This window comes from Rhopilema esculentum, chromosome 6 (assembly GCF_057945365.1).
Source record: "Rhopilema esculentum isolate cy_ngs chromosome 6, ASM5794536v1, whole genome shotgun sequence".
Lineage (NCBI taxonomy): Eukaryota > Metazoa > Cnidaria > Scyphozoa > Rhizostomeae > Rhizostomatidae > Rhopilema > Rhopilema esculentum.
Window position 1 is genome coordinate 1,141,657 of NC_142820.1, and position 24,940 is coordinate 1,166,596.

General features: G+C 35.3%; 4 protein-coding genes across 6 annotated transcripts in view; 2 read left to right on the forward strand and 2 right to left on the reverse strand.

The window, feature by feature from the left end:
• The window catches only part of LOC135686688 (FRAS1-related extracellular matrix protein 2), a 34,142-nt gene extending 31,728 nt beyond the window's left edge, over positions 1 to 2,414 (forward strand). The window contains exon 20 of the mRNA XM_065202977.2: positions 279 to 2,414. Within this exon, the coding sequence (XP_065059049.2) occupies positions 279 to 773 (495 nt within the window). The 3' untranslated portion in view covers positions 774 to 2,414. The remainder of the gene's footprint in view (positions 1 to 278) is intronic.
• On the reverse strand, positions 2,168 to 20,036 carry LOC135686689 (tubulin alpha chain). 3 transcript variants are annotated; one of them, XM_089108953.1, is made up of 15 exons: positions 19,896 to 20,036; positions 18,911 to 18,989; positions 17,974 to 18,167; positions 17,570 to 17,679; positions 17,116 to 17,183; positions 16,192 to 16,324; positions 15,892 to 16,007; positions 15,130 to 15,250; positions 14,497 to 14,633; positions 13,579 to 13,718; positions 12,600 to 12,697; positions 12,252 to 12,324; positions 9,898 to 11,674; positions 9,381 to 9,460; positions 8,192 to 8,467 (listed from the first exon to the last, which is right to left on the reverse strand). In XM_089108953.1, exons 1-13 carry the CDS (start codon positions 19,970 to 19,972, stop codon positions 11,431 to 11,433), a joined length of 1,590 nt encoding a protein of 529 aa, XP_088965079.1. In that variant the 5' UTR covers positions 19,973 to 20,036; the 3' UTR covers positions 8,192 to 8,467; positions 9,381 to 9,460; positions 9,898 to 11,430. The 3 variants fall into 3 exon arrangements, with proteins under 3 accessions (XP_088965080.1, XP_088965079.1, XP_065059050.2); XM_065202978.2 differs by having other exon boundaries at positions 9,381 to 11,674; XM_089108954.1 differs by lacking the exons at positions 9,898 to 11,674; positions 12,252 to 12,324; positions 12,600 to 12,697; ... (8 more) ...; positions 18,911 to 18,989; positions 19,896 to 20,036 and adding exons at positions 2,168 to 4,068; positions 4,444 to 4,800; positions 4,918 to 5,278; positions 5,651 to 5,799; positions 6,298 to 6,517 and having other exon boundaries at positions 8,189 to 8,467; positions 9,381 to 9,526.
• LOC135686691 (uncharacterized) lies at positions 20,022 to 22,905 on the forward strand. The gene is made up of 3 exons (XM_065202981.2): positions 20,022 to 20,106; positions 21,430 to 21,600; positions 22,055 to 22,905. Exons 1-3 carry the CDS (start codon positions 20,066 to 20,068, stop codon positions 22,266 to 22,268), a joined length of 426 nt encoding a protein of 141 aa, XP_065059053.2. The 5' UTR covers positions 20,022 to 20,065; the 3' UTR covers positions 22,269 to 22,905.
• LOC135686687 (cytoplasmic dynein 2 heavy chain 1) overlaps positions 22,217 to 24,940 on the reverse strand; it is a 48,634-nt gene continuing 45,910 nt past the window's right edge. The window contains exon 76 of the mRNA XM_065202976.2: positions 22,217 to 24,841. Coding sequence (XP_065059048.2) covers positions 24,683 to 24,841 — 159 coding nt within the window. The 3' untranslated portion in view covers positions 22,217 to 24,682. The remainder of the gene's footprint in view (positions 24,842 to 24,940) is intronic.

The following is a 24,940-nucleotide window of genomic DNA, read 5'->3' on the forward strand; positions in this document are numbered from 1 at the left end:
CGTTTTACACACCAAAACATGTAAACCTTTGGATATGAACTCATATAATGAAAAGCAAAAGCAAGAAAAAATTTTTATCATTAACGAAAAAGTAAACAAATCAACTAGAAATAAAGAAACCTGCATAAAAGTTGCTGGAAGTATACATCTCATATCGCGAAATTCTCTTGAATTTCGGGCACCTCGCAAAGTGTTTATTGAACGCAGTTTTTTCGTGCTACAATGCGATTTTAAGTAAAACAACTTATCAAAATACGGTCTAAATCTTAAATCAACAGGTTTCTGGTGGCAGAAATTGGTTCTTGCACACAATTTACACAGTAAGGTCAGAGTCACAGAAGAACCGGGGAGTAGGCAAAAGGAGCTTGGAATATCTTGTGACTGAAACAAGACATTCCATTATGGCAAAACCCTCACACGGACGGTACAGAAGGGAACTAGAGGAACTGAAAACCATTGGTAAAAACAGAGGAACAAACATCCAGATGATCAGGCTAGCTTACAATCCCCCTTCTAATCCTCTAGGGGATTCCTCTTTAACCTTGGAGAATAACTACGGTGGAAACCTTCCAAAAGAAAAGGGCTTACAGCGACAAACTGTTTTAGAAGAGCAACTCTCATCCGGGGCCATTGCAGGCATTGTTCTAGCTGTTTTGTTTTTGATCATTGCAACAGCCGCTGTTGTCCTTTATAAAAGGAGGCGGCCCTCAGACGAGGTCAAAAGGACTGCTTCTGCCGTTAGTGTGGGTGATCAAGATGGGACTGAAATTTAGATGTTTTATTAGCGTATAGAAAAAGGGATAGTGCACAAAACTCGCGTAGGCCTTGTCATTAAATGACCTATTTACGTGTAAACAATGATTATATCATCAGTGATAGGTATGGCTGTATCAAGTCAAAATTTTATGTTTTGTTTTATAATACTCTTATATAGGCTATTGTGAAAAATAACGGCAAGGCCTGGAAATGGGCTTATCGCACGAGTCCCCAGTTTAAGAAACCCGTCTTCTTGACTGCGTTGTGAAAGCAAAAGTGATGACTTAATTAATCTATTCTTTGTACTGTAGGTTTTGTTTGTACTTTTTTGATGTAAATCAAGTTTAAACTTTCGAGGAGTGTAGCTGTTTGACCAGTTACTCCTTGCGGGCACCATTGTTCCAATGGATCATGTTTCCACGGGCACCCCGTTGCAATGGATCATGTTTCCACGGGCACCCTATCCCAATGGGTCATATTACTGTGCCAAAAAACACTCACAACATATTTGGTCCGTACCGTGTAAACAGAACCCAAGCTCTTAAAAAGTGCAGCTTTCCATCTTTTTCGTCAAGTGCCAGTTCCCACATTACCTGCCTCACTTCCCTGCTTGCTTCATAGCGAAAATGATTAAATCGTTGTGTAGCCCAGATGTTATGATGTTAATGTCAAGGCAGTTATAAGGTTATTTGTAAGGATGGTCTTTTTGACCGAACCATTCCAAAACTTGGTTGTTGTAATTGCTGGAAAATTTTTGAAAAGGAAGTAGATATGAGCGGGATTGCCTACAACATGATTCTATATCCAAATCGTATTCACAAGAAAGACGTATTTTTGTATTTGGCGTTTTTGTAGTCTATAGCGTTTTTTATGCCATCGTAGCTTTTTATATAGATGGTTATAGCTGTGTTAGATGATTTAGCGTGTAGCTTTCTTGACAAAAGCTGAAAGTCAGCCATACGCAAACAAATAGTATAGCATGCCTTTTTTATTAAGAGATGTTTTAGTTACTTATCAACTACTTTAAGTGGCTTGCAGTACAGGAGGGTCTTAGAGAAGAAAGTCGTCTTGGCCTGCAAATTTGATAGGCCTTCAAATTTGAAATTACATTAATAACTGTTATCTTACTCTCGTATATTTGAGTTGACGATGTTCGCTGCTACCTTCTATCTTCCACCTCCCCTTTCCTTCTCTGTCAGCAAACCAGTGATAATAAATTCGTGAAAGTTTTTTTTGCCTTTTAAATCTAATTCGGCAATATTTCTTTCTGCCCAACTAAAACTAAAATACATGGTCAGCTGTTTTCCGCTATTATGTCTTTAACAATTCGTCTCCAGTTCTCTGTTTGCTGTTATCTCTTGCAGGACTTTAAATGTTTTTCGACAGAATTTGACTCAATGTTTATTTGTTCTTTCTGCCACGTCATACTAATCTTGCTGTCATTTTTTTTCGTCAACTGATCATTCTCTACAAATGCATCCTTATCGCTGTCAAAATAGGTATTTTTAAATTGACTTGGTATTCAGTGGTGTTTTCCATGCTGTACTTAATATTTTGTTCCTATCATTTACATTTGTATATTTAATTCCTCTGATTCATAAATCTGTAACAATATAACTGTAACAAAATTTTGATGTTTTTGAAAGAAACTTTATGAACTTTTTGCGTGTTTATAATCTAGTTTCCTCGTCACCATTTTAGTTACACGGAAATCGCAATATCAGAATCTACACTTTCTAATCTCTTGAAAAAACGTACTACGATCAATGACCAATCATAAGAAGCAAGTAAACAAGTTTGTTATTGAAAAGTACCAATATGCCATTCTGTGTCGAACCTCAAGCTCTAAGTGCCAAGACAGCAAGAATAGGGGAACAGCTTGCCTTATCACCCCTATCCCCTTCATCGGCAGCGTACGCAGTATGGCAGTAAGGCCATTTTCTCTTCCACACTGATAAGACCTTGGAAAGATTTAAGCCACGATGCAGTCCCCCTTGCTCTATTATGCTTCCAAGCAGTGAACTGCACATGAAAAGGGTGTTACTCTACAAGATATTCTACTTAAAAATAACTCTTAAAAATGGCTTCTTATAGTATGGGATGCATGGGACATATTCTTTAACCACTGATAAGTGACAACAGGGGGTTATGTTCAACCACCAGCATAACCAAAAGGTAGCTCCTAGCAAAATGTTTGAAAGAGGATTGAGTGGAGCCTTTGAACTACAACTTGCAGAACTGAACACAATTTATCAATTTTCACCTGTCTTTTCTAAAATGTTTTTTCTGTCTATTCATCTTCATTTGTCGTTGGCCGTAAGAAAGGGAACCGTACATGTTTTAAAATCACAAAGCTTGATCTAAGTAAATGAAATTACTCATCAAAAAATTGCTTCTTATTTACCAAGTTAAATTCAACCAAGTCGAACATGCATCAAGGTTTGGGTATCCTTGTTATCCTAGTTTCTTGGAAACTGCGTAGATAACAATTTTCAAAGATTTTTCTTTCACAAATTACTCGAATGGTACCTGGTTGGGATCGCTTAAGATGCAATTTAATGATCCCAAACATGCATTTTTCGCATTATCGATGCATGTGGGGCTGCTTTGACTTGAATCTTAAGGGCAACTGCATTTTCCTTGTTACACATGATATCTCTTTCTGGAGTTTGTTCTCACACAATGATTATTCGCGCTACCTCGTATAAGAAAGAGTAAACGAAATATTCGCTTGAATACAATTAACTCGTGTGTTTGTCATATTTGCCAAATGTCTCTATTCATTAAATGCTGAAGTCGAGAAAACAATAACAAATTTGTTTTCTTGAAGAATTTATTAAAGCTTTTTGTGTAATTTAAAATCAGTAAGTTTTCATGTATCTTATAAAATTGCCAGTGTTTACATCGTTCCCCTTTAGTTATGTGTTTTATATCAAGTGCAAGTTTCCTAAAATTACAAAGTTGTTATCATACACTATTTCTTCTGATAGATCTACTTCTATCTCCAATGAATGCCTTTTTGCAATTTACTATTTCAATTCTGACGTTAGAGTTAATACTCGTCGCCTCCTTCTCCATCGTCCTTATCGCCTGATTCTCCAACCTCTTCATAGTCTTTTTCCAGGACCGCCAGATCCTCCCTTGCTTCGTTGAATTCACCCTCTTCCATTCCTTCACCGACATACCAATGGACGAAAGCTCTTTTGCGGTACATGAGATCGAATTTGTGATCGAGGCGGGCCCACAGTGAGGCCATGGCGGTGGTATTGCTCAACATACAAACTGATCTATTCGTTTTGCTCATGTCACCTCCTGAAAAATAAATCGAAATAAGTGAACGAATTACTCATATGACTTAAAGGTTGCCTTGAATTAGTTCCATAAATTTTAAACCACTCCATTTATTTGCAAGTTGCTCATCAAGTCCTATGTTTTCAAAGATTTCCGTACAAAAAGTTTCTTATACGCAAACGTTCTTAAAGTGGAAGTGGGATACAATAAAGCTGCAAAGAAAATTGAACAGCAGAGCTGTCTAGGGGTATATTTGTTAAAAGCAACGTAAATGTTTATATTCTTCCAGATATGTAGAAACAAATAGCTTCATTTGACTATTTCAATATCGATTACGTATATAATTTCACGCTGGACAAATGGAAAGGGTTAGATTCGAAACAAGCTAAGTTTTACCTGGAACAACTGTGGCAGGCTGGTGGTTTATGCCAACTTTGAAGCCAGTTGGGCACCAATCGACGAATTGTATAGTATGAAGTCCGCGTATCTTGGCAATTGAGGCATTGACATCGCCTGGAACGACGTCTCCTCTGTACAGCAGGCAACAGGCCATGTATTTGCCCGTTCTTGGGTCACACTTGACCATCTGGTTGGCTGGTTCAAAGACAGCTGTTGTTATTTCACTTGTATGCAATTGTTCGTGATAGGCCTTTTCAGCAGATATGATTGGTGCAAAACTAGCCAATGGAAAATGGATCCTTGGGTATGGAACCAAATTGGTTTGGAATTCATTTAAATCCACATTCAGTTCACCTGTAGGGCAAAAATACTCGTGTTGAAAAACTATAATTTAAATATAAGATTTTATAAGGAACGGTAGTACTAAACAAAATGGAAACGAGAAAAAACTATTGTTATCAACGAACTTACCATCAAATCGCAATGATGCTGTTATTGAAGAAACAACTTGGCTGATGAGTCTATTCAAGTTTGAGTATGTTGGGCGCTCGATATCGAGGTTCTTGCGACAAATGTCGTAGATAGCCTCATTATCAACCATGAAGGCACAGTCTGAGTGGTCGAAAGTGAAATGAGTCGTTAGCACAGAGTTATAAGGCTCCACAACTGCAGTCGAGACTTGAGGGGCAGGGTAGATTGAGAACTGCAGCTTGCTCTTTTTCCCATAGTCTACGGACAACCGTTCCATGAGACGTGCTGTCAGTCCTGAGCCAGTTCCACCGCCAAAAGAGTGAAACAGGATGAATCCCTGCAGTCCATCGCAAACGTCAGTCTAAAACGAATGTGAAAGCTTGATCATCATTAGCCTCTTACCCCTTTCCAGTTTTGCTCCAAGACTAACAAGGCAGCATTTGCCTCTAATCTTATGAAGAAAGATCAACCTTACTCAAAAAGCTCAAAAAGTATGTATTGTGCAACTTGTTCGTGCAACCTTCAAAGAAAAGATTGGCTACATAACACAGTACAGGATGGATTTTGGGAATGCGGAGCCATAAGGCACCCGGTGCCAGTGCCACTCCCCCGTCATTAAGGAAAAAGGTCTATCCATTCCTAAGTAATCCACCATTTCAAGATCTATCATCAACTCGGGGGATTAGAAGCAACGAAATACTTCATAAATGAAAAAAAAACAGATGTAACTCACAAGCTTTCTGACGCGATCAAGGACAGAGTCGACAATATGGCGGCCAACAGTGTAATGGCCGCGAGCAAAATTGTTGGCAGCATCTTCTTTGCCGGTTATCATCTGGTCAGGGTGGAAGAGCTCCTTGTATGTGCCGGTGCGCACTTCATCTATAAAAATATTAACTCGTCAAAAGCTGCTCATCAAAAGCTACAGACTGCTCATCAAAAGTTCTAATGTTAATCGGTGTGTTGTTGTTGTTTTCAAATGAAATCAAAACATCAAACGATTATCAAATAGATTTCATAGGACAAAATAATTCTACCTCAAAAGGAAGGTTTGAATTGTTTGTGTAACCCTAAAAACGTGAATGATCTTGAAGAAGATTGAATGAGAAACAGTTTTTATTAGGAATAGCCAATTTAATTTGGCAATGGAATGGGTCAATTATATTTTGATAACAAATATTCTGTGCGGACAGGTAACAAAAACGGTCTGTACCTTCTGTGTTTCAGAAGCAGCGTATATTTATTAATGTACAATGTTTAATGTACAATGTTCCGGGTAAGTGCTTAAGGTTTAGCCCAATAAATGGTTCAGAGCACAAGAAACTAGCTTAAAGAGCCACTTTTTGGCAGGTGCAGCCAATTTACAATAAATCTACACACCGATAACAGTCGGTTCCAGATCGACATAAACGGCCCTTGGAACTCGTCTGTTGCTTTCCGTTTCGGCAAAAAACGTCGTGTTTGAATCGTTGACATCTTTGACGCGGTCTTCGTTTATTCTTCCTGTTGGGTCAATTCCATGCTCCAAACAGTAGAGTTCCCAGCATGCATTGCCCATTTGGCAACCAGCCTGGCCGACGTGAATTGATATACATTCCCTCTGCGAAGCGAAATAAAATAATTCAGCTTTAGAGGATTGGATTAGGAGGCGTGCTTATCAATCAATCTATACAATTGGTTTTAAAAACAAAACGGTAAGGTCAAAGTGTATCAAATTGCTACGAAAACATAAACAAAGAAAGGCCTTGATGGAAGATGAAACGATTTAGTTGTAGCATAACATTGAGCAACGCTTTAATTGTATGATTACGAAATAATTCCTTAATTATTCTATTTTAGATTCTTATTTGTTTTCAAACATCAATTAATCATTCCATTTGTAACTTGGAATAGACGGCGTCTATTCATATGGCATATAAATATTTAATTTCGAATGCAATTCGATTTTGGCTGCTCCAGAGCAGGCTGAAAGATGCTTTAGAAACATACATGTCAATCATTATCGATGCGCAATTGAAGTCTCATCCAATGACGTGCATTTTTGTCTGGGAATATAGCGCAAAGGGAAGAAGATACTAAAGGGGATGCAGTAATGTTAGTGAACGAAATAAATGATTTGAATAGTGACATGGAGAGAGCTACTGCAGGATGGCAGCACCAAATGTTTTTGAATACATCGTTGTATACCATCGTTGTATGGCATGATGCCCAAAGCCATATACTTAGTATTGATGGTATGCCAGGCGAGGTATGCAAACGTAGTGCAACAAACATAGTGCTCCCTTGAAAATATATCTTATGCAATATTATATTATTCCACTAGTTGCTGGCTTTTGGTGCCTGTAGAGGAAAGCATGATAAATGGGCTCGTAGCATTTTTGAGGTTTGATACTAAAGGAAATCATAAGACTTCGAGGTTGCAACAAGTTCTGCAGGAAATAATTCTTGAATCATTTTTAAAATATTTCCTGTTTAAGGCAGGGAATGCCTTAAACAGGAAATATTTTAAGACCTTTTAAGGTTGTTTGACATTAAAAAGCTGATAAAAGCTAGAGGATGCATCAAGTTTTGTTTTCGTCAGGTGCCTGTTAGTGAACGTATTATTTAAAGGAGATTCATACAAATGGCCATCTTAGAAAGGAACTAATCCTTTGCTTTTTTCAATTCAGCAGGCATGCTTTGTTTGCCAACAAAAGAATTCCACCAAAACTCTGTGGGCAGATGTTCTCTGCTCATGGTCAACGGGGTTGTTCGAGATTTCAAGATAATCTGTTGGTCTACGAGAAGTATTTCCAGGAGATTTATAATCCATCCAACAAACAGCGCCCCTTGTTGAACAGAATTGCTTAACAGGTCTTTCTTTGCCGCCTCGACAGGTACACACCTTCAGCCTAGTGCAACGTCTGGGGCTTTATAAGGTGTCTGGACACATACATTTTTAAGACGTAAAAACGACCAAAAAGAACGTTAAAAGCACTTATCAGAGTAAATATTTCATCTCATAAAAAGTAATAATTCTTTGCACAACGCTCTACCTATTTATTTCTACACTGAATGAATTATTCAGTGCACGTTAGCTTAATCCATAGAGTGTCTATATACCAACAAATTCAAGAATATTTGGAACACTGGCCTAAGTAAAGACATGTCCCAAAAAAATTCTCTATTCAATGACAAACTACAATAAGCACCGTACCCAAAGTGGTTGTTTTCAAATAAACAAATTAAATAAGGGATCAACAAAGCCAAGAAAATTCTTGCAACAACTCACCATTTTGCAATTGAAATAAACCTCTCTTTTCTATAAGTTGTGAATGTTAGATCAGTGTTCTATCAGAACCAGTCTGCTTCAGACGTGTGCTAGTTTCGACACAGTGCGTGCAACGTGCGGACTATGTCAGCTATACAAGCTTGTAAATGAAAGCGCTAACGATATCTAATGTATAAGAACACCAGTAGCCTTTAGCTGGTTGGTTCTTCTTTGTTCACAAACCAACGACTACCTTCTTTTCTCCTCTTGACCAATCGCCGCTTAATTTTTTGTTGACACCTGTGCGAAAGAACTTTCTATGAATAATAGATCTTGATAGCCAATTAAGTGAAAGCAGTCAGTAACATATAAAAAATGCAGACTTGAAGTCAGATGTAAACTCGCGAAACCAGCTTCAACTGCATAAGACGACTCAGATCGCCTTATAAATACTATCTATTGCCTTACATTGATCACTTTGATATAAACAGCTGCCAAATATGGGTTAATTTCAAAATCATCTAGCGTCACATCAATGGAATCCCGTTACTTGATTCGCTGTTATGTGATCACGTGGCATAAATAAGAGTCCGAGAAAAGAGTAGAGAAAAAAATGCACGTTTAAAAAAATAATTTGCAAATAATGATATATAAACAAATCAGGTTTGAAAATTACATGGTTTAAAAACGTATTATTTTTACTGAATTTTGCAGCATCCTGCGAACTGCTAAAATCATTAGAGATTTCAAATTAGACATGTATAGCAGTTCAATGGATTTTATGTAGCATGACGGAAATCGTTGGGCTAAAAGCAGGATATGCATCTTGATTCGTCAATACCTAAGCTTATTCGAAGGAAAACACTAATATTACGACCAAAAGGACTAAAATTGGCTTTAGTTTTCCATGCCGTTATATTGCACAGGATCGTTATTAGAAAGATGACTAAGAATTCTTTAGCATGTGATTTGAATGGAAACTTTTTACAGAAATGCTTTAATCCTTTCAAAAAATTTGAAGATCATCTAAATCATATTAATCTACTATAACAATGGTTTTGATGGAGTGCGACCAAATCCGATGCGAAATAATCACAAATATTGGAAAATTGAACGAGGAAAATTTTGTATGTTAAATATCTTTCCAGTAAAAACTACACATAACAACAAGATGCATTCTGTAGAAATTGATATATTTTCTATACAGACTTACTTTTCTTTGGATGTAGAATTGTGGAAAATGTCTGCCGTCAAAAAATCAAACCTTTTCTTCACCCTTAGGCCAACGAAAACCTGTGCACGAAAATCGAATACACTGTTCTTATAATCGAAAAAATACGAAGTCGCATTATTTACAAAGACGGCAATGCATACATGCAGATCGAACTCATTTCAATAATTTTAATCATTTTTTGGATGTTTCTAATGCACAATAATTTTCAAGACACTCTAAGTGTTAATCAAGAAACCAAATAGCAACGCTATCTATTAAAGTTTCTGTATACGGAAATAAATTGAAGCAGCAAGCAAAGAAACATTTGCAATTATCAGATGATTATAATACGAGTTCTTGAGATACAGATCAAGTTAACTCAGTTTAAAAACGTATTTTCTAATGAGCTGGCGGCCTGCTCATCAAAACACATTGCCATTTTTCAAGGAAGTAAATTCAGCTTTAACAGTAACTTGAGTAGGATGGGGCAAAAATATAAATTGAATGGCTGTCTCACCTGCAGTGGAAAAAATGGGTGATAAGAGGTGTCCAGCACCTGCGCGGCTCAAAACGTACTAGCAGTCAATACGACAAAAGTAACGCCATTAGTGAGTCAGCCATTTAGTGGGGTGTAAGACACTGTTTCGATACGGCTGTGATTACGAACTCGAGAAATTAAATGGTTTTGAAAATCAAGTATAACATATCATTTGACGAGCTTGTTTAGCTAATAAACAGTTTCTGAAGGGTATATTGAGATGGAGTAGTTGAGCTTGTAAAATTTCTGAAGATGCTGCAGGTACTGATAAATTAATATTATTGCTGTAGATGCAGTTCTGATCCAGTACTTATGCCAGGCACTGATGACAAAAACCTATGCCAGGCAGCGGAAATAAAATTTCCCCTGTCTTTCACCTTACTAGTATAACGTCATGAATAATAGATGAAGCTCGTTTACAAAAATAAACAAAGTAAACGCGGAGAAAGAGCCCAATTCTAAAAAACTTTATCAATCAATAAATTTTACGAAATTTTTTGAGACATGTCCGGCTACTATTCAGGTTAAGTAAACTTGCTAAACGGGTGGCTGAAATTCAACGACAGCGTCCTTTTAATATGAAGCAATTGATTGAGCAACCGGTATGCTCTAATTTGCATTGAAATAAACCGGCATTCAGTAGTCAAACCTGAAGAGAACTTGCTGACATCCTGCTTCAAATGTGCAATCACGTGATTGTTACTTATCTTTGGCTGAGCTGAATTCTCCCACGATGGAATGAAACCACCGCTGGGGACACTGTCGTTGCAAGCTCTTACTCCCTCAAACAAAAGGTCAATTAATATTTCACTGTAAATTCGTTAAAATAAGGCAATGATTCTTTGTTCACATTTATATAATACTATGAGCGGCTGTCATATCAAGTTTCGGCACTCTATCAAAATGAAAACACGAACTAGTAATTGTTCATTTTTGTATCACCAATTGGATGTGAGGAAGGTCGCAGCAGGTGTTCTTAAGAAGAGTTGTATTACGGCTGTATCACTTTATTTGTATCACTTTAGAGTTGTACCACTTTAGAGAACGATAGAAAGAGAAGGTCAGGAAATTGTGTTAAAAAGCTTTGAGCCTTTGGTTTTTCAATACACTATGCCCCCAAAGAATACCTCGGTTACTTTTTTTGCCAAAAGCATTATGAACAAGGGAATTTTTAGGGAATGGCACCTTTGAAGCATCCTAGCAACACCTTTTGATTATTCATTTCCTTGTGAGCAATTTGCATAAACAGAGGTAGACCAGAAAAAGTTACATTGACGGGCATTTGAAGGGTATAAAATCGCTTGAATATGTTCTATCAAGAATTCTGTGAGATGAAATTTTACAACTGCATTGCTGTTTTGGAGCATTGACCGAACTTGGCGGCTTACGTAGAATTGCATCTGTAAAATTAATCACAACCTTTTTCCAAATTCTATATTTAAATAAATCATTGAAATATATCTATCGATTTTCTCAGCTTCAAAACTATTAAAAATTCATTGTAGTTATGCTTTAACTAACTTTGATGTCTTTGGTTGTAAAATTCATTGATTTGAAGTAAAAAACTCCCCATGAGCATAAAATTCCAATAGTGCAATACACCGACGTTAGCATCAGAGGAACAAAAGGCAGTTTTTCACTGAGACCAATCATGGAATGAACTGCATTGCAATATATGTACAGAGGCACCAGACCCCAGATGTAGAGAGCCTCGATCCGGTTGAGGAACGGCAGACCAAAAGATGATATTTCACACCTACGATCAATCAAATGTGAAGGTTTTAGTGCAACATTCCCTCTCTTTCTAAAACTATTTCCTTCTTTTACTTAAAACTTTCCCTATAAATGGTCTCTTCCTTAAACATGGTCCTACCAGCCAAATTTCAGAGGTAAACTGTCAACGTTTAATGTTTATTACCAATTTGCAAAGAAATGTGTCTAAAAGAATTCGGTTTGTGAGCAACCCTAGCCAGTAATGAGGTCTGAAAAATGTAGCAACAAGGTGCAAAATAGTTGCAGAATAGAATTTATACCAAGCAGGCACGAATGAAAGCCTTAATTTAGCATTCCGGTCATGCTTTGAAATTGTTTTCTATCGAGGGTGTATAACGATTAAGCAATTTTTACCCACGATAAAGCTAAATTCAGCCAGCTTTCTTTCCTTTACTTCTTTCAAAGATTTTCTCACATCCTCCCATTCATCTTTTTCAATTTACTTTATCACTCCAATTGCACATAAGCATTGTTTTTACCCAAGTTCTTAGTCAATCTAAGTATGTCGTGAAGTTGGGTGAAGACGATTAAGTGCATAAAAAGTAGGAAGCAGTACATACCTGTGCAACTTAGCAAGAAATGCAAGTGATAATACAGTGTACGCCAAGAAAAGTGTAACCTTAAGTGGAGTTTCTGCGAATAATGATGTAAATGCATAAGAACACGTCAAACTGGTGAATTTTGCAGTGAGCAACTATTTACATAAAGACACCATAAGCATTTCCGAACTGGGCAATATGAAATTAAATCCTGGGTTGACCGTGGCAATAAAAGGTCTATAAACTTATGAATTAATATAATTAATATATTGATTGTTAAAAATTGATTTGGCACTTCTATGTTTATTTTTAAAGCGGCCAAGACATAGCTTTACTGAACAAAATTTTTAAACTCCGTGTTTTACTCACCAAATGGCTGATAAAGTAAAGGGAACAGAGCAAAATGTCCCGGAACCGAGAGAAGGATGAACGCACGGCAGTCTGACTTTGATTCCACTGCAAGTAAGCTAGAAAAAGAGATTTTTGGAATTACTTATAGAAAATTAATTGGTTTGGAAAAACATTTTGAGTGGCGGGAAAGGATAAAAATTTTCCATCCACTACTGCAACGAAAAGTGCTGAAGATTCAATTTATACGGTGTTACCCGGGTCTAGAAATGATATAAGTCTATAAATATATATAAATCAATATTGTAGAGAACAGAACTAAATTGTGCCATATCTTGCTTCTACAGGAAGAAATAAGCTGCAGGTATATGGATTCAAAATTAAAGGTCCCTATGAAAATTATGGTCAGACCAAAAGATTACGGTTTTGATAAAAAAATCAGGAAAGGAATGGAAACCAAGTTTATTCATGTCGGCACAAAACATTCAATTACCTTTCAGCTTTAACAAACAAATAAGTAGAGTATTCGCGATAATTGAGTGGCCAACTTCTTAATAAATAATATAATCAAAGTTGGGTAAAATTAGAAATAACAAAACCGCATTTAATAAATAAATGATAAGTTTGATAATCAAATGCTTCTAGATTGGTCTAGAATGAGTCAGAACAGCTTTGGCTGTGAAATATTTAAACATAGATAAAATTGCATCAGTTCTCTTGTTTCATGGTTTCAGGTACCCATCGAGTTCTAAGACATGCTGTTCTCAGAGCTCTTCTGGCAAAGTTGCTTCCTATGATGTGTGATCAGTACATTTGGGATGAACTAGACTCAGAATATGCAATGCATTATTGCAGATCGATCTAATCCAGACTGGAGCATCCAATATAATAAACTTTAACGCCCAATTGCAGATATTAATTAACATCAGGGACAACAAAAACAGCACAAAAAACTAAAACTAGGAGTGAATACAAATATTTGCAAAATAACTGTACATACCACATTGGTATGATTATCATGATGACTGCCTTCTCGTGCACGTGATAACCGAACAGAAACGAGCAATAAGCGCATATTATGAGGCAACGAAGAAATCCCTTTGGTCCAGATGGTCTGTACCATATATTAAGTAATGAAGGCTGTAAATACAACAATACTGTAAAATATTAACTTGAAAAGATATGGATAATTGGACACTAGTTATACAGAATTTCTTAAACTCTTTCTTTCTTAAACAAATGCCAGTGTTTCTTCCAAAACCAAAGGAACATGATTAGTTATTTTCAAACGCAGAGCATAAAGGTCAGAAAGGGGTAGAATTGGCAAAAAACTAATTAATCGTTGAAACGTAAAACAATTTGATAAGATTGACTGACTATTGAAAAATAACATTTGCATGTCCTAAGTTAAACGTTTCATTACGAAGACGAGAATGAATGCTGAGAATATTTATTGGTATCAAAAGCAATGATACATAATATGGTAAAAAAGTGATGAAAATCATATCTGAGGGTTTCTAATGACTTTCGTTAATGAATAGCAGAAGGTCTATTTGTACGACATTAAGTAGGAATTAGACACCTTGGCTGGAGATATGCTAGATTTCTAACTGAATGATTTGTTAGTCTATAAAATTCGTGGGAATTTCATAACACTACAAAAGCCACTTACAAGGAAGGCTAGAAGAACAGGTTGTTAAGTTTAGAAATAGAATATTCGCTTTTTACCACAGAAAGCATAAATGATTATCAAGTGTTTTCCCTGTTAAGTAATATCTTTTCAGGGTTTATTTTATGAAAGAACGGACATAAATTATCCTTATCACTCGATTATAGATCCAATATGACTTTTACTAAAATATTCAATCTGAAACTGTAGACTTTAAACCATTGATCAGAAAAAAAGTAAATCACAAACCAGCATCGTAGCTAACGTTAGAATTGCAGTTGCCAAGGCAGATACAGACGGCAATACGAGATGCTCTTGCTGTGCCACAAGGCCACCAGTCATGGAAGCTTGACTTGTTGAAGAGATATGGAGACCTAGTTTGGAACCTGTAAAACAGAATTCATATTGGTTTGAGCGAAAGAAGGACTTCAAGTCCCTTGCAGTACTTTGGGTCTATTATATAGAAGAAAACAAAGGCCAGTTGTGCCTTCAAGAAAAGGCAGTTTTTAACAGCTTTTTCTACAATAAAGTTTATGTGGCATGCTTTCCATATATTGTATACCAACATTGTGAACGACAAGAACGATTTATCCCAAACTTCCCTAACTTCTTTAAAGTTTCACATGATACCAATGTTGTACAAGACAACCAGTGTCTTTAATCTACGTTAAGGCAGAGGCTCCTTGAAATTATATTAAGTTCCACTTTGATAGGAGTATTAATGGAGAAAAAATGTCGAAAGGAAAATTTTAAACACTAAAAAGTGAATTATAACTACCAGATGAGAAGAGAAGTATGCACATACATTACACATTATAAAATAAAGTGACTCTTCAACTACTTCAAAAAATTAGAATAGAATTTGATTAAACTGAAACATACCAGCTATTGCAAGAAATTTGTCAGCCAAATTATATAAGGACCAGAAGTTCGCGGCCCAGTAGGCATGACACAACCCTCTTTTTACTGGAAACAGGCGAGAAAGAACTTGCTTGAGATCGCCCTACAGATCGGGAAGAATAATTGGTAAGTTTTTTACCAGATAGAATTTGGAATGAGTTGGCATGAAAGTAGGTCTCAATTTCAATATCAGCAACTGGGTCCAAATAACTTCAACAAGGCGTGAAAACGGCGACCCAGATAATGTGAAGCCAAAAATAAAGAATCACTTTCATGTGACCAAATTTTAACTTGAATTGAACTGACTCGAGCTGAATTGAATTAAAGGTTAGATGAATGACCGACAATCTCTCACTGACAGTTTACAGCTTTGAATTTAGATTTGATACAAAGTATAAACTATCATGTTTATCAGGGAGTGAGACAGATTACTACAACAAAAAACAAAACTATTTTCGGACAGAAATTAGAATGTGCGAAAATTGAGTATGAAGAACAAAATGATAGCAAAATCTCCTCAATGAAATGATCTCTCCCTAGAAGATTAATTCATAGCTTTATATACCGATTTCCGTAAAAAGATACCATCTGGAGGCATATTTGCCACTTACGATAATTTTCTATCATTTTCTGTCACAAAAAGGTGCAGAAAATTATCGAAGTAAAAATATATTTTTGCTACATGCTCTATCTACATTAAATGCAAGCAAAGAAAAAAGGAAATGGAAGAAATCCATGACATACCATATATACAAATGGGCCGAATGAAACCAAAAAGACTGAAGATACGATGAGGCCTAGCCCGATCAACCTCGTTATCATCAGGTCAAATATACCAACACCAATCAAATGTGCCATCCCTGAAAGAAGAAAAATCCCCGATTGTTTGTCTAAGTTACAGAGGAAGATATTAATGAAACCTTACACAGGCATGTTTGTCAGACATATTGAAAAACTAAATGGTTTTAAAAGTCGTAATTATTCATATTGACAAATGATTTAATTCTGAAGCAGCAATGAAAAATCAAACACAGTCTAACTCACTTGAAGATTTCCTTGTATTTCGGAAACAAAACTCCCTCAGAAGGTAAACAAAATATGCAGGGGCGATGTAAAGGAAGATATGTTTGAAATTGAGGAGAACTGCAAACAGGAATGCTCCTTGGGGTATGCTTCCCTGCAAAGTAAAAATGGCATTTAATTAAATCTTCAGGCTTATAAAAGGTTGGGTTTGTCAGGCTTATAAAAGGTATCATAATATCACTATGCTAACAGTATTTTTCAAAGAATTTTCACTTTTTAAAGTTCTATTCGATATTCAGCCTACTTAATTTTTATGTATCAAATAATCTGTACATTCTGCAAATGGATGTCTTTAACAAACAAATTGCGAAAGTGTCGTGTTCATTTTAGTCTTGCATCATCTACTAATGAGTGACTTATCAAGGAAAAATGACTCTTCTGAATTTTTCATTTCAAGAATTGTAAATATTTGTGGCAATTTATCAAAATGCAAAAAATGGTATGTGAGGGTGGGGGCTTGTTTGAAGTTGGGGGCTTATTCAAAGGTTTCAGGCATGTTGAAAATCTTAAATTTGTAAATTTGTCAGTCAGCTTACTTTTGCTCTGATGAAGCTTCTATTAATTTGCTGGTGTTTATTATATTGTTGCTTGCTCCTGGCATTTAGCACTGTTCCTTACTTTCTTTATGTAACAATTGTTACTTTTAAAATGGGAGCTTATTAATTAGTTAACTGGGGCCAATTAACTTTTGTCCTAGGGGGTAATTCAAGGATTTATAGTGTCACTTTAAAATTTCGCAAATAATACCTTTTATGCCAAACTGCAAAAACACCACGTAAATAAATTTTACAATGTCACAAAAACTGAGAGTGATATCTCTATACTTTTGCTAGGAAACTGGCTATACATGAATATAAAAATTATAACTTTATCTAAAAAAGTTACCGCAGTTGTCTTCTGTATAGATAGCAGTAAAATGCCAAAAAGAAATCCATTGTACTGAAAATGTATATCTGTTGGCAGTCAGAGAAAATTGGCAAATTAGCATAAAATTATTATTGGTCATAATATACAAAACATTAAAATAGATTCAGTAGTCAGTTAAAATCTATCCACACATTAAACAAAGAAATATGGTAATAAACTGAAAATTAAAATCACTCACTAATTTTTAACTAATTTTCTTGCAAGAGGTTATCCTATAGCTGATAAAAGATAAAAATTGAATATGGCTAAAAAACCTTTATAAACAGGCCAACAAACTATTCACTTTGAAGAATAATTTCTAGATGATACAATCAAACAGGCTTTATTAAAATATTTCTTGATGTAATGATTTAACCTTTGGGATATTTATTAAAAACATAGCATGTGATTGATAATAATTTGAAAAAGATACGATCCACAACAAACAATCCAAAATTAAAAAGCAGCAAACTGGTCAGGATGAAGACTTTGCTTGTTGCTAAAGGCTCTTTTCTGAATCCTTGAAGATTACAAACAATGTACCTAATGAAATAGGGGATATTAAACGTGTTATCTAAACAGAAAATATATATTGAGCTCACAACTAATGTTTTACAATAGAAAAAGTTTCATCTACCTTAGGGCAGTTTCTTTACACAATGTAAACAAGGCATACCCAAAGTTCAAGACAACTGATATCGTTACACAATACAGTCTTCTCAAACAATTGGTAACCTGAAGCATCTAACACTTTCAAACAAACATAGCACTCATATCATAAAAAGCAACCAAGTAAGTTGAGAAATTAAAGAAAAAACTACGTAAATATATATCTACCTGTACACTGCATAAATTAGCATAAAGTCAGTGAAGATTACAGACAGCCTCTGGAATACAACTGTTGCTCTGCTTCCATACTCAAGATTGGTGACAATTAGCATATCTTTGTCAAAGAACTCTGCTACCTGGGATAGTAAATACTCAAACCATGCAAAGAAGGGTGGGTAGTCCAGGGTCCATTGTGAAGTTTCCTGTCAAAATGAATTATCAAAAAGATGAAAGCCCTTGCAGAACATAAAAATGAAACTATGAATTAAATAAACACAAATAATTCAGTTGACTTGCCCAAATATAAAAGCCATTGTTTCAGTTTACTCACTAATGCAAATCTTTCTTACAAACTTATACACATTTTCCCTGCTTAGATAAGGGGGGCTTGGTTACAAGTGCATGAACCCTTAACCAGATAGGCATGCACCTTTATCACAAACAAGTCTCTTTAATGGGCTTATACCATGAGTAGAACCTAATAACAAAAAATTAAACCCAAGTCTTTTTTTTCAATAATAGCATTAATTTTAAGTTCTATATTACAAATAATATAAACTGGACATTTCATTGTAAAACAGCAAGACAATTCAATTCAATTTTTCAAGCCCAGAATTTTTTTCATTACCACTTTCCAGCCTAAAAAACATTTGTATTCGTTTTATCTCATCCTTTAAAACTATTTCTTTTCTTTGCTTCACAAGTGTAGAGTATAAACCAAAACGTATCTCAGCCAGAGTATCTAACAAAGTATAATCCTTTATATGTGGCCCCTTCAAAAATTTAAGTCGTAGTTTCTTTAAGATCCTTAGCCAAGTAAGAATGCAAATAAAAGGCTCATTAGCTACATATTAAATTCTATTTATACTTGAAAACAGTTTAAGCTCCACATGACCACAAAAGTAACAAATTTGTGCATTGTGAAGTCATATGGACTGAAACTTACCTCATAATACCAGTCAGAAACAGGTAGGCTATGAGTGATTGCAAGCCAGTTTCTATGCACTTCAAAATCTGTAGATCGGCTGTAAGATAAGATTTTGATCAGAATACAAATAAACAATAATGTTAAAAGGCAACTACACATATCTACACCAAAACTTTGAGTGCAACAAAGACAAATGCATTGAAAATTAAAGAAAGAAAGCATTTTCATAGTTTTTTTTGATATTTCTACAGTTCATCAAGAAACCTTGGAATACCTAATATGGGTTCTTGAATATAAAGACTGGTAAGACTCACTTGGTGAGCAGTACATTGTCAAATGTTATTCATTGCCTTTTGTCATAGATTTTCAAACATATACTTTGAAGATCCTAGTCAGGGTCATTTGGATGCCCTTTACCATTTTGTGTCCACTGATATCATTCACACAGAAATCATTATATAAGAAAACATATAAGGAAGATTTAGTGTTAACTTTGTCCAGGCAATCTAATGACCATGCTTTTTTAGCATGGGTAGCATTCTCCTTTTGAGACTTTTCAGTTTGAATTCTACATAGACTTTCACAGAAAGTTTGAATTCCTAGCTTTGAGTACTACCGGCTTATTTTAATTTCGATTTCTTTTATTAGCTTTCTTTTTGTTGTTGCTTCAAGCTATAGAAAAAAAATATACAAGCAAATTTTGTGTTTCAAAAGTCTTCCTGGGTGCAGGAAAGATCTTTGTAGAGGTTGCCCCAACCCATCGCATATATTGCAGCGAGAACTTTCTAAGGATCACAGCCTAAGATGTGCCAGAGTTAGCTATAATATGGCGTTACTTGGGCCGAAATCAAGGAAAGTAAACTAGTACCATGGTAGTGAAGGTTCCATTTCAGGAAACGAATGGTTTATGATGAAGTTATTTGATAACAAAAAAAGCTAATTACAAAAAAGGAATCAGCAAAATTATATTAAACATTTTGTAAAGCTTTGTTAAAGATCATACTATGCTGGCAACAAAAGCAGCTTGATGCAACAACATATTCCAATTAGAGTAAAAAACCATTCTCCTTCGCGCGCCATTTTGTTGTTCGTTTCGTTTCTTCCAGCCTCGATCGAAGGATGGAAATTGTCACCTCTGTACCCTGTGACTCGCTGCGATTGTCCCGCGAAGACATGGCGGCCTTGGCCTGGAAGTTTTTGAGAGAGTCGAAAAGGTTTGGGTTTAAATATGTATCGTTGTAAAAAACTACACTCTGAAACTTAAAGTATGGTTTCACTAAGGCTTGTGTCAAGTTTTTATTGCTAAACTTTTCTTATAGGCTGTTAACTTTTGTAGCTAATCAAATTCAATTATTTTATTTTTTGGTTGGGCAATTTTTTAATCACAAAAAATTGCAAGGATAGAAAGACTTGTTTTGCATCCTCCGAAGTTAAGCCATAAAAATTATGGATTTTGTCAAAGGATCACAAAAAGCAACGATGAAAGAAAAGATAGAAACAACGAATTCATGGTTTATTGTAGAATCTGAACAAACTGCAGAGTATGGCAAGTGCACACCCCGGTAGTGTTCTAAAATTTTCCCTGCACATTTGATAAAAGGTTGGCATTTTAAGATCTGGACATGGTGTGAGTGTGTTCTATTGCTTAGGGCAAATGAAGAAATTAGTTTTTACAAGATGAAAATAAACTTGCAATGGTTTATAACAAAATAACTATCAATAGGATGTTAATTTTCTTAACATCATTCATACTCACTTTGATATCCTTATTTAACTCTAGCATAATTTTACACACTAAAATGTACAGTTGAAGTGCACCCACATACCAAAGTACCAGACTGGAAACTTTGTTGCCCGCCTGCAAGATATTGCCTGCGCACTCAACTGGGTGCTTTTGCATATTGGCTGCTCTCAAAATCCCCAGATAATAACATTTACCATTATAAACGCTAAAAACACTTACCATTAACATTTACCATTATGCTTTCAGGCATGCAGTCTCAAATTTTCATAGTAAACTTGTCCACACAAGAGGCAATGTTTCCAGTCTGGCCAAAGTGCACACTTGCACAATTGAAATTTTGCTAATATACACCTGAGATCTTGAGATTAGCCATACTCTGCAGTTTTGGAATATAAGCTGTTTAGATTAAGTTTTGTAAGTCAATATCATAAAAAAATAAAATGCTTTTTGATGACCACGTTTTCTTTAGTTATAGTTTTTGTCATCTTTTGTCTTAGACTTAAACTTTCACTGTGTGCTGCACAGCTGTTATTTGAATTGTTTGGGCAGAGCTATTGCCCTCATGCAAATGACACTTGTTAAATATGTACCTTACTTGTCAAATTTTTAAGCCAGTGAAGAAAAAGTAACAGCTATAAAATAATTATAACTATGTTATATTGGTTTTCATTTGATTTTGAAGTTACTGACCAGCAATTCATATTAATATTCAATAAAATGAAAAAGTGTTTTGAATCTAATTACAAGCATTTTTGCTCACTCAATAAATAAATTCTGTTTAAAATTTTCACAGCAACAAAGAAGCAAAAAGTCAAAAGTGCCAAAAGTGCTTACAAATTGGCCATTGGACATATGAATGTAAAAATGACAGAAAATATGTTTATCGTCCATCAAGAACACGAATTCTGAAGGACAAGGAAAAGGATCCCAAACCTACAGAGGAAAAGGAAGATGCGACAGAAAGGTTTAACATTTAATAATTAGTTATGTGCTTTACAACATCAATGAATTTTAGTAAATTGAGTGAAATCTTTAATTTTTATTGGAATTACAAATTTCGGTAAAGATTATAGATATTATGAATGCAAATTTAGTTCATACACTTAAAAAACATGGTAAAATTTGCTTAAAATTGAATACTTGCTACACAACTCATTTCATACTTCGATATGAGCAAAGGCAAGACAGCAGAAAGCTTTTCACTAATCAAAATTTTGTTCATGCACTTGTTTTAGATTAAGACATTTTACAAACTAGCATATTTGACAGTCAGGCATGACATATATGCATAGATAAATTTTACTAGTTTATCACCCCAATATTTCCTTTACGTAATAAAAAGTTTTCAAGACAAGTAGTGATGCCCTCTGTTTCCTTTATGAAACAATAGAAATAACCATGCTTCAAAATATTTTCAGTGAAAAGAAGATAGTTTCATCTGCAGAAGAAGAGGCTCCATCAGATGGCTCCTCAGACTCGTCTTCTGACTCATCAGATTCAGAAACTACCAGCACATCCTCCTCATCTTCATCATCTTCAAGCTCTTCAGATTCATCGTCAAGTGAAGAAACAGATGAAGAGCCAAAAACAAAACGAAGTAAAAGATATAAAAGTACAAAGTTGAAGCACTGAAAGATCCCAGAGAACTTTCACAAAGGCTGTCTCCATTTCCTGGAACTTAGCCTTTTATAAATAAAGAATTGTTTTAACCAATGCTAATTTGGAATGCCTTGCTTTAAGACTAAGAACACAGACACCAATGTGATTGTTAGCAGGGTGATACAACTCTTCTATGTTACATAAACAAATTTAAATATTGAATGAGCGATAACTGTTACTGGGAGGCCCACTGATCATTTAGGAGCTTAGATTTCCATAATTATTGATAATGATAGAGAAAAATAATGCATTTACATGTTTTTTGCATCAAGTCTTCTTTCAATACCAATGGCATTCTCTTATAGATTTCTTACTTTTCTGTAACTGTATATATTTGATATCACAAAATTCATGGCTGTGGTTTAATAATATAAAACCCTAAGTACATTCTAATGTTTGTATATACAGTGTGTAAGTGTATGAATTGGGTAGCTCCATTTTATTAAAATAGCTGATATGAGGCAAGCATATAAAGTTGCATTATATTTTCATCACAGTTTTGTAAATTTGCTAAGAATATTTCATCTCACATGATATTTTTGCTGTTCACAATGATATTATTTGCTGTTCACAATTGAAGTATATAAAAATTCATGTCTTGTTTTAACCTATGCATTTGTATTTCATCACTGATAGACTCTTGTTCCAAATGAGTTTTAAAGTAGAAATGAAGATGTTGATAGTTTTTTTATATTTTTCCTTCTGATATTTGTTGAATCATCAGATATAATTGAAAAATATATGGCTTTGAAAAAAGCAAACATTTGAGTACTGCAAACAAAGCAAACTAAAGCTTTTCGTCTGACACTCTTCAGAGTTTAAAACGTCAGAACATAGATCGAAAACTCTACGCTAGGAAATATATATACCCAGTTGTGGATCGAAATAGGCCAATCAGAAACAGGAGCACATGACTGTAGAGGTTGACCAATCAGTGTCATATAATATATGTCATAATTTCTCCTTGTGTTTATGTTTACATAAAAATTGATTAAAAACATAAATAATTTAATTTATTTGAATAGTAATTTCTTAATCAGAAATTGATGGCTTTAACATTATCTCTGTCATCAAGATCTTCCAAATTTGGCATATAAGTTTGGTTCGATAGCTTTAGAGTTAATAAACAAGACAGTTATTCAATTTCGAGTAACTGTTCTATTCTGATGTTTCTATTTCAAACATTGAAGTAGGCAATGGCCAAAACTGAGGCTGGAATTGACTCAAAAAGTTTTCTTGCAACAAATCAGTTTTTTTCAACAGATCGAAAAAGGGTCAGTCAAGCAAGCAAATTTAGGGAACAAAGAGCCTGACTTTCAAAATAATACGCCACTCTAAGTTGAAGGAAACCTGCTTCTCACTTTAAGACTGTGCATGAAAACCTTTAAAAACTTAACAAAAATCTTACTGTCTCTTTGCTTTTGTACAAAGTAGAACAATAGATCAGTCTATACTGTACTGTTTGTCAGCTACTTAAAATATATAGTTTTACGTGTTTGAGCATTTTTAGTTCATATCTTCATCTGCAAGCTAATGCTTCAAGGGCATTAAGTTTAGAACAGTTTCGAGAAAGGGCAAAAAAAACTTTGAAAGATTTAATTCCGAGTGGAATCTCTGATCCAAATTTAATCAAAGTATGACATGTAAGGTGTCATGCTCCCCAAGGAAAAGGCTTTGTAATGCCAAAAAACAATTTTACTTATAGGACCATGGCACCTAGCCCTCTTGCCACTTTCTTCCCTGAGTAGTAATCATCCTGGAATTCAAACGTGATTTCAAACAGGATTCACCAAAAATGTGTATGTCAAACGTGAGTTTAAGAACGCTAGTAATGAAGCAGGCACAAATTGAATAATCCATTCTGAATGATTTACTAACACTGATTTAAGTACACAGTAAAGCACTAAAAAAAAATTGTGCACGATGTTTAACAAGTGCAAAAAAAACGTTTCACAAACTAGATTCTGCATAACATCCTTAACGTTGCATATAAGCGCAATTGTGGTAAGGGGCAGAAATTAATAAATAAGTAACTTGCTTTTTTATCGAGTATTACACCTGGGTGGCCGGGGTGGCCATGTCCCCCAACTTGTTTGAGAAGCAAGTAGTTTTGAAGCTGCAGTAAAAGGGGAAAGAAGTCTTGGCCCCCTATTTTTGCTAGCCTTGGCGCCCCACTTTAAAATTCGTGGCGTGGGCCCTGTCACATATTTCAAAGTTATATCTAAAGCCAAGTTGAATGAATAGGCTCCATTTGTTGGTTTCCGAACTTCACTCGTATGGTTACGTTTTTATCGTATTTTATCGTATTCAATTCTCAATGAAGGTAAATGAGCTTATATGCAAGGTTCGGGTGACAAATAACATAAATCGTAAAAAGCAAGTCACGGTCACATGTTCTTCAAAAAAAGTGCAGCACCAGACTGTATCCACTTGTCTTGTTCAGTCCCACAAGGAACATTCAGCTGTGTGACGACACGATCCCGGAACAGGGTGTAGTACAGGGGCAATGCGATGCACTCATCAATGGGGTACGGATCAGTACTTTCCTGTTATAATACAAAATAAATTTTTAGAAACGATCCCCTCGAAAATTGTGACAGGAAATAATCCAGCTAAGAGGTGATAAATTGGGGAAAAAATGCAAG